Genomic DNA, 10,351 nt, shown 5'->3' on the forward strand with positions numbered 1-10,351 from the left:
AATTTCACCAGCAGCATTCACTGCTTTTACTCTTACAAAGATCTTCGATTCAGTTGGCAGGTCAGTGATGGTGAACCTTGTTTTGTCTGTCATTTCTGGGTTGGCCACTATCCACTCTTCCGCTGGTTTCAGGAAAAGAAAAGAGAGAAAGAGAGAGAGAAAAATAGAGAATAATATATGTAACTAATGCTCCAACAAGAAAACTTACACTACAGTGAATAATTGTTCTGAAACTGCTGTTGATTGACTCTAATTTATTTCTCTAATTACACTATCACATGGAAATGGTTCATATTAATCACTGAAGGAATATGTAGGGCAGTGCTTTTCAATCCTTTTAGACTCAAGGCACCCCTTCCATAACTTCGTTGAATTTAGCAGCACCTTCAGCAGATGCAGGCAGAGGTAAGAAATAGGAATGAAATGAAAAAAAGACTCCCTCCTAGCCCCTTTCAAAAAGACAAAGTTTATCAAAATCTTTCAAATGACTCCAGTTTTTCTTTTGTTTTTCATGACTGTAATGCAGTCATATAACATTTGTGGATCCAATACTAAAAGACAGACCTTTAGAAAAGTTCTGATTAGAAATGGTGCAGTGTTTCCCATCAAGCCCTGCCTGTCCTCTAAATCTGGATCACTTAAAAACCTCTGGCATTATGACATGCAGAGTCAGATTTCTACAGTGACAAGTCAATAGTTAGTGCATTCCATGTCTAATAAAGATAAAAAATATCGCACTATAATATTGGCACTGAATATTAGTAACATTTCTAAAAACATTTAAGAACTGCAGAGTTATTGCACAATACCGTGACACAATTTTACACATGTGGAACCCACTCGTAGGAAGACATTAAACACAGTTATGTTTAAAGCTTGTTCTTCTAGGGCATTTATACATGTGCTCCAGGAGTTGGGGGGCAGTGCTTTAATTAGAGGGACTCCAAGAGCTGCTCTAATTAAAGCGCCCAGAGCATCTCGTGTATCAGCGTCCCTGCACTTAAATATGGCAGTGGAGGCACTTTATCTAAAGCTTTTTGAACAAGCTATAGATAAAGTGCCGCTGCTGTCATTTTAAAGTGCAGGGATGCTGATACATGAGATGCTGGAGTCTGCCGGAGCATGGTAATTATCGCTGTCCAGTGGACTTGATTAATCGAGTGCATTGGAACAGTCTTGCTGTTTATATATAGGTGCCCCTAGTTTCTAACACAAGTTGTGGTCAGAGGCTCAGTTCCCTGAACCCCTTCCCACTCAAGTGAATAATGCATCTACAACTTCCTGAAGGTAAGTAATAGAGCAGATTCTATAGACTGTTGCCCCCCAAACCCAGTTCTGCTTTCAAGAATATGTCCCTGTACATGAAAGGTTTATAATCTTGATTGAATGCCATACCTTCCAGGTTATAAGTTGTCTCCGCCATGTCATCAGAGAGATCTGCTGATATACCTTGTGAGAGTCCATCATTACAATTAATCAGAGACACCCACTTTCACACAAAAGGAGCGTTGTGTCAGTAGTTAGCATTCCCTGTTAGTATGCAAAGATATATACTGCAGCATGGAGATGGAGAGAAACTATTTGGAGTGGTTGGAAAGCTGACAGACAAACTGCTTCTGGGTGTTGGCAGTAAGATAAAGCTATGCCTATTCATCTAGGTAGGCAGAGCAGCTTACCTCATTTTCTGCATGGTTTACTTAAACTGCAATGCCAACCACATGATGAGAGGAAAGAATAGAATAAAGAAAGAAGAGACATGACTTGACTGAACCAAGAAGGACAATTCAAGGAAGTGATTATTGTGCTCTCTTGTCTTGGTCAGATATCTGTCTTGTTTTGTTTTTCTTTACAGACCACTGCCTTGCTTTTCCCCTGGACTATGTAGTTACTAACTAGAAAACTCTTAGGCCAGTTGTAGACATGCTCACAATTTTCTAAACTCTGTTAACTGATTCACATCACACAGACTGTTTTTCCTAAAAGCAACACTGTATATGCATGTTAATTAATACAGTTTAAATTGCCAAATTTGGACTGCCCTAGTTTACATTCATTACCATTCAATGAGGATTAGTTAATTTGGACTGGTGTCAGTTTTAATTCAGACTACAGATGTCCATGTGTATATAGTGATGGCTGTAGTTTGGATCAAACTAAGAAAAACATAACATCTATACATGGCCTTAGAAGACTAGAAAGTGCCTGAGAGTATGTGGACCTGTGCACAGCAAGGCATTTACTTCACTTCATTTGAACATCTACACCAACAATCTCACAGCAGTTCAGGAAAGAGTCTCAATTCCTAATAATGATCAGTTTGTGCTCAGGAACAGAAGTGATGTCTTCTCTCAACTTAGATGAACACCTTGGCTTTAGGTGGGAGAAACAACCTGTTCTTTCGATTATCTACAGCTTTGAGTGTGAGTGCAAGCTACCCAGACTGCAGTGCTATTATACTTGAAGAGTCAGAAGATGAGAGGTATTCATGGTGCTGAGACAGAAGACATAGGATAGTTTTTGGTCTGATCATAGTCCAGAAAAGGGAGAGGACAAAGGAGACTTTGAGAGAGACAGTAATAAAATAAAAGGTGAGGGAGTAAGGATGAAAGAAAGAAGGAAATATAGTATATGGGGGGAAAAAAGAAGGAAACTGAGAGGAGAGAAGTACTGAAAGAAAGGAAACAATGAATATCTATACAAGGCATGAGAAAGGTTTGAGAGGAAGAATACATTTAACTAAAGTAGATAGAAGGGAAACTTGTTACTAATGATGACTTGACACAAGGAAGCAGGTCAATAAAGTAAGGTATAAGTTCTTCAGGGTTGATGAGGCTTCTCTCTCCTTTGAGGGAGGAAGAGGAGGAGGAAGAAGTAGGAGGAGAAGATGACCACAAAAATATCTTTAAAAGAGAATCAAGTTAGATATTAAAAATGGGTTTTAGTACAGTAGTATGAGAACTACTGTATTAAAATTTCTTTCATATTATCATAGTGCAAGTTCAGTTCCAGACAGTCATACCAAGCAGATGGTATGGTGGGAGCATGCTTATATCTACAGGGGCTCTAATTGAAGCCAATGAGTCTTTGAACAGGTACAGGGGCTCACCTGTGCATATGCAATTGTAAGATTCAGGAAAAAGGAAAACAGATGGTGGGAAACAATTTGAGATCTACAACAGCTGACAATTCTCAATGATGTATTACTATGAATTTTGCCCTGCTCCCCCTGACCACCTAATGACTTTTTCTAAAAGTCCTATAATTAAAAAAAATCCTTGTGTCACATACAAAGGCAAAAAGAGAGACTGAGTGAGACAACACAACTGAAGAAATTAGCAAGAGTCTAGAAAGTCAGAACTGGAAAATAAAAGAACAGATGAAAGAGATGTTCATATGAAACTTGAAATATAAGGAATTATTAAACATTATGGAAAAAATTAGTCTGAGAGAATAAAAAGATATTGAAAAAAGACTGAAGAAGAGAGACATGAAAATACTGAAAAGAAAGCAAAAAGACAGAACGAAGAAAAATGTATGCATGGTTAGTTAAGTTCCTATATTTTTGTATTTTCTATTAAGCTGGCTTCCTAAATGTTACTAATATATATTATATATATACATAAGTAATACTGATTGTGTATATATAAATGCATATGTATATATGGGAGGCATATATAGATATACATAAACACACAAAAAGCTATGTAAAATACATTGCATGTATTGTATTTTATAAGAGGCATATATAGATATACATAAACACAAAAAGCTATGTAAAATACATTATATATATTGTATTTTATCTGAGGTGGGTAACACCAAAATGACAGATTCAACTGTTATTTTGTTGTATCTTCTTATGTTTTAAACCTATCTGAAAAAAAATAAAGAATTTGTTCTGTTTAACAGGCATACAATGATTTTTTTTTGCTGCACCTTTAAATATAGACTTGGAAGATTCCTGTTAGTATTATGGTTGGTATTATCATAAACAATGTATTTACCCTCTAATTTGGTTTCAGAGAATTTCTTGTCTTGTTATACAGTGTGGCCACACAATGTCATTGAGGTTTTTTTTCACAACACTTGAAAGGACTTTAATGGGAGCTATGTTTACAGGCAAAGGACATCATATACAATGTCCCATAATATAATTAAATCACCAATTGACTTCTTATTCCAGTAGATTTCAAAAAGCTTTTTAAAAATATCCATGCTTGTTCAATGGAACTGTCATAGGAACATATGAGGATTACATGCATTTGCTGCATCTGGACCTAGTATTGTGTTTTTCCTCTTTCCAAATCTTTCCCACCTCTCTCCTGCCATATAAGAAGGAAACCTGCTCCAGTTATGCCTGCCTGTCTTTACGTTATCTACAGCAGGCTCATGAGTGTCTTTCACTCTGTTCCTGTTCCTTATGGATAGTGACTTCAGGGTGCTGAGTACTTCCAGAAAGGTGCTGATGGTCCTCTCCTTTCATTGACTTGCATGAGAATTGAATACACTCTGCTTCTTGCTGGATCAGGCTGCTTTCTCTGTACTCTTGTTTTCCTGTGATACTTGAATCCTAAATGTCAGGCCACAAGTTCTGTTCTGTATTATCTTGTGTTCAGGCTGAATCCCATAGAGTGCATCCACAGAAACTTTCTGTTAATTTAAATGCCCTCTCTGTCCTTGATTTGTAAAAACTTGCACAATACATTTGAACCAGCATTTAGATTTACAATATAGTTAATATCAACAAATGGTCAAAGTGAACTTATTTGCATTCCACTCCTTTAAATATTCAAATATTTCTGGAAGAACTTCTTTTAGATCAGTGTTTCTCAACCCGTGGGCAGCGACCCAACAGTGGGTCACAAGAATATTTTAAAGCAGGGGTTTTCAACCTTTTTGGATCAATGTACCCCTGGTAGCTGGGGTATTACCCTGCCAGACATGGAGCGGGGTGTGGCGTGCAGCTGAATGTGGAGCAGTGGTAGCCACTCCATGTGAGCTTCCCCTGCATCTGGCTGGGCAGGTGGCACCTGTACAGCAGCATGGGATAGCGCGTGGCAGTACTCTGTATCTGGCGCCTGCGTGTACCCCCTAGGGCCTTCTCAAGTACGCCCAGGGGTATGTGTACCCCTGGTTGACAACCCCTATTTTAAAGGATCGTGAGTTGTGGCAGGGCAGAGGAGTGCCAGGAAGGTGCCTGCCCCTTCCAGCAGGGGAAGTGGGTGGGGGGAGCTGCTTGGCTGGGCTGGTGCCACCAGGGCCAGGGCCTGTGCTTGCAGGCATGGGGCGGCTGGGAGATGCTGCTTGGGGGGTGGGAGGAGCCATGACCAGGGTGCTTGGTGTGGTGCTGCAGCCCCAGCCCAGGGCAGGGGGCGTGCCACAGGCCTCTCCTCCTCCTCCCTCCAGCCCGTGCCGGGGCTGGATTTGCTCCACTGCTGCTCCGGCCTGAGCAGTCTGGCCTGAGCAGGATTTGGGTAGCTGGGGCTCCCTTCATGGTTTCTTAGTTGGTAGGGTCAGAAGGGACCTGAGCAGATCATCAAGTCCGACCCCCTGCCATGGCAGGAAGGAGTACTGGGGTCAAACGACCCCAGCAAGGTGTACATCTAGCCTCCTCTTAAAGACCCCCCAGACCCCCAGCTGGGCTGGGATTGAGGGACACCAGCGTGGCCCAGATGGCAGGGGACTGGGGGTTGGGCACCGACAGGGCCAGTGGAGTGTAGGTTGGGACAGGCCATGAATCTTTGTAAATGGTTCCTGGTAGGAAAAAGGTTGAGAACCACTGTTCTAGTGGCTTCACAATTAATCATCTTAGATACACATGGTAATGAAATTTTCTGTATTCCATTATGTCAAATGTTGCTTACCTGTCCAAATGACATTGGTCTTAATTTCTTTTTGAACCCACATTCCAGCTTTATATTAGTGGAAAGATTCCACTAAGTACATAGCTAGGAAGTGTATATATAAAGGTTCTACTATTTGAACACTTGATACACTAATACTGTTACTTATATGGTACAGATTGTTTGCATTTCTCCTTCTCACATTATTTTTCTTGACTGAGCTTTTTTTTCCTTTGCACACTTACATTGTTCTTATCTGTGTGTTCACCTCTATTTTCAAGACAGACTGAACGAAAGATCCTGGACCCCTAGCCCTTTGAATGTTGAGGGAATTCTAAATCCAGATCTGAATTTGGTGGCTTCAGACCTTTTCCATTTTATAGTACAGCAGAACCACAAGGCTGTCTGTCCTCTGTATCTTGATGTGGCATTTGAGGACATCCCGCAATTGTTTTCAAACATAGGGAAACCCTCTGGTGGACATTTCAAACATGTTTGTTTACTGCAGGCTATACTATCCCCATATGACTGGCCTTCATGCAGAATTAGTCCCGATGGGGGGTTTTAATTTCCTCTACTCTCCAGTTTAGAGGATCATTTAAAAAAATTTCCCTTTCACCATCTATCCAAATTTTTGCTTTCTTTTATGTGACCAGTTTCTCTCCTGAAAAAACAAGGGAGTAGTGGAAGCTCCTGAATCCAAATCTCCTGTACATTGTATAGGAAACACAGATACATAAGTGTCTGTTGTTCTGAAAAGCCAGATCAAATGCCAGATTACCTAGAGAGGAACCTGATTGAAACCCAATAGCTTGACAGTGCTGAATGATTGATTAATTTTCACCTCAAAGTGAAAGCTATCAGCTCCCAAAGAGAAAAGATGGGGCATATCTCACTTATTGTAAGTGCTAGGAGCATATTATAGCTGTTGTCACTTACTTCCTTCAAAGCAGTACTCTACAATATAGCCATCTAAACCTGCTGCTCCAATATGGTCTGGTGGTCGCCATTTCATTGTCACTGTGGTATCAGTTACCCCATCAACAGCCAGCATCGTTGGTGGACTGGTCACAGCTAAAAATAAGGGAACAATGTATTAACATGAAAGTTGGCATTTGTTATGTACAATAAATGGTAATCTTCTAACTCCTTCCCCCAAATGACACCATAGGTTCTAGGGCTTCGATATCTGAGAGGTTAAGGCTGTATGTCTCTCTTTTGTGAAATGTTCATGTCTTATTCTGTCCTATTAAGGAGTAAGATACCCTGCCCAATACATGAAATCTGTCTCCCTACCAAGTACACCACCTGACAGACTCTGCAGCACTGAAGTATATTTGGACAGACATGAAATTCCCTATTATATCATATTTCTCCTCTCAAAAACAGAAGGCACTGCTGCACCAGCAGTATCTCCTTACTATTTCACAGGGTTTTGATTGTCCTCTGCATCAGGCAGAAATCTCCTCCTGGACTATGGTGTTTATAATAATAGGATTTCGTGTTTTGTCAGAACCATTTGATAACCTGCTTCTATGTAAAGAGGCAAGCTTGCCTTTCTGCATCAATAACCTTCAGCTGTACTGAGATTAAGCTAAAATAAGCTCCTTATCCATAATGAGGGTCCCTAGATGTTATGGTATGGCATAAAAAAAAGTTTGCAAGACTGTTTACTATATGGTTAGACATGATTTACACTATGAAAGGATATTGAAATCAGGTTACTCCTCCTTAGTAAGAATTCTGAGTATGCCTATATTTCTGCTTTGGGGAGAATTGAAAGCTCACCCTAAACTACCCTGAAACAAAAAGGTATCCTTCCTTCACCGCTATTATTCTGCTGCTCTCCATACATGAAGCACAGAGGGAAAGACAAGTAGTGAGCAGAATGATTCCTAGAAGGGCTTTACTGGAAAGGAACAGGATATTCATGCAATCACTTTCTAGAAGTCATGCCTATGACTTGTCTCTCCTGGGATTGACTCTAATCATGGGCACTAAAGACAGGAAGAGGGGTGGAGGAGGGCCACTTGGGGGCTTGGCTGTAGCACTTAGATAATTACTGAACATGACTCAGAGAGTGGCAGGCTTAGAGGAAGCTTAGCCTTGGTCTGTGATTCTCGGGACAGCTACTGGGAACAGGCCGGCATGCTCCCCAGGTGTGGGGAAGCTGAGGTGGTCAGTATGTTGGGGCTAGAAAGCAGGCCTGTGAGCTGGCTCAAGTAGTAGTATAGATATAGCAAGCTTTCTTAGCAGGAGTGGTGAACAAAGCATGAACTAGAATCCAAAAGCTCTTTAATTTCTGATCGTAATTCTGCTGCTTAGTTTATTGTGTGATTTTAGGTGAATCACTTAACTTTTTTGCCCTTTGGAGTTAACGCCTGATTGTTTCAAAAAGTGCTGTGAGAATTATTTGCTAATGCTTGCATACTTTTCTTGAAATTGAAAAGCATTATACAAAAATTAAAGATAAACACTAAAGGGGTAAGCTTGAATGAAACTCAGATCTCCGCATGGCATGGAACACAAGCCATTGCGGTACTCAGTGTAATTTGTTTTCCCCCAACTTTTCAGTTGTTTCCAGAGTCTGGTTGTTTCTAAAATGTGAAAGTTTTCTTAAGAACATACCTAGAAATGAAAACTGTGTCTGATCTATATTTCTGTAAACTGTATGTCACAAGTTTGACCTACCACAGAAAGCACCCTAAAGTTTATAAAGAATACTTTGGAAGCATAAAGTTAGGACTTTTGGCTGTTGCTCTTTAAAGTTCATAAACCACTGCTTATCATGTGGATCAATATTATTTTACTGTTTCCTTGTATTTGCCCATCTTAACTATTTGTTGTCTTTTGTATTCGACCAGTGGTTTTCAACCTTTTTACATTTGCAGACCCCTAAAAATTTTGAATGGAGGTGTGGACCCCTGTTAATTATAAATGTATTTATCATTCACATTCTTGTGATTGATCATAGTCATATTTCATGGGCCTCTTAGAAATAGTCTGTGGACCCCCAGGGGTTCACAGACTGCAGGCTGAAAATTGCTGTCTTAGGCTGTAAGCTCTTTGAGACAGAGACAGTCCTTTTGCTCTGTGTTTGTACAGTAACTAGCACACTGGTGTCATAGTCCATAACCAGGGCTCTACCGTAGTAAAAATAATCATAATATGATACATACACTAATTTTCTAAATACATAGATATTTCTATATTCACATTTACTCACCTAAGGGAGTAAAAGGCTTTGAAGGCATACTTGGTTTGGAAGTCCCAACTGCATTAACAGCAAATACACGGACCTCATAAGCAACACCTTCAATCATCTTCTTTGGTTCAAAAGTTGTTTCTTTAATTAGTTCAAAATTAAGTCTCATCCACCTGGAGCTTTGTTTCTTTTTCCTTTCAATGAAATATCCTATTGACCAAACAAAGTGGTATAAGATTAAATAAAGAACTAGCCAGTAGCTCAGTGTTTATAAAATCAGCTACAAATCAATGTCATCTTTCTAGATGGCCACTAACCCCTTTTCTAGATACAAATCTATATCACTTTCTGATCCCTGGGTGACTTACATGTAACTATCTTAGGTTTTTACAAATGAAGACTTTCTGATTGTAAAATTAGGTTTTCTTCCCCACCTCCCCCCAAAACCACTAAATTTAACTTTGTAACACAGCAGTATTTAGCTCAAAATTCATAAGGGGTTAGCCCTATCAGCTTCCGAGCTCTCCTAACTCCCATGTGCTTTAGTATACTCCAACGTGCCTAGGAATTCATCACATGCTTTCCTGTGTCCATGCTAACACAATAAAAGAATAGTCTCCAGGTTTGGTGTTTATGATAAAAAATATGCAAGTTTTTCACTAAACTCAGTCATCTAAGGGAGGGGTTTTCAACATTTTTAACAAGTGTACCCTTCCGGTCTCAAAGTTTCAGCTCATGTACCTTTTATATTTTTTTTCTTGTTTTTAAGCAGGGAGGGGCAGATCAAGGCCCCTGCGGTGAGGGAGTGAATGGGGTTGGGGCTAGAGCAGAGGCAGGTGCTGCTTAGGCAGGGAGAGAAAAAGTTATTTCAGGGGGCTGAGTGTGCGTGTGCATGTCCCCTCCCCCCCCGCAGGTAAGTTTGTGGGGGAAGGGATGAGGGGAGGGGAAAGGGCCATGTGGGGGGTGCAGATCAAGGCCCCTACAGTGAAGGAGGGAGCAGGACACAGGCAGAAGCAGGGAATGGGTGAGTGGGACCCCAGCTGGGCTAAGCCTTAAGCCTCCACCTATTCTACCACCCATCCCAGCCAGGGCATCACTCACCCCTGCCCCTGCCCCACTCCCTCCCTCACCACAGGGGACTCAATTTTCTCCCCGCCCCTACAGTGGTGAGGGCTGGGGCTGGGGATCGAGACCCTCACAGGCCAGGAAGGAATGGGGCAGAGGCAAATCATTCACCACTGCCCTTGCCCCACTCCCACCTGCACTGTGGGAGAAACAGAACCCGGCAGCTTGTCCATGCCTC

General features: G+C 41.0%; 1 protein-coding gene across 1 annotated transcript in view; it reads right to left on the reverse strand.

Annotated features, from left to right (window-relative positions):
- The window catches only part of MYBPC1 (myosin binding protein C, slow type), a 126,356-nt gene that overhangs the window by 24,501 nt on the left and 91,504 nt on the right, over positions 1 to 10,351 (reverse strand). The window contains exons 21-23 of the mRNA XM_019515379.1: positions 9,070 to 9,258; positions 6,783 to 6,917; positions 4 to 122 (exon numbers count right to left, since the gene is read on the reverse strand). Of these exons, the coding sequence (XP_019370924.1) occupies positions 4 to 122; positions 6,783 to 6,917; positions 9,070 to 9,258 (443 nt within the window). The remainder of the gene's footprint in view (positions 1 to 3; positions 123 to 6,782; positions 6,918 to 9,069; positions 9,259 to 10,351) is intronic.

The sequence above is a fragment of the Gavialis gangeticus genome, unplaced genomic scaffold, assembly GCF_001723915.1.
Source record: "Gavialis gangeticus isolate Ggan-Ray unplaced genomic scaffold, GavGan_comp1, whole genome shotgun sequence".
NCBI classification, from domain to species: Eukaryota; Metazoa; Chordata; order Crocodylia; family Gavialidae; genus Gavialis; species Gavialis gangeticus.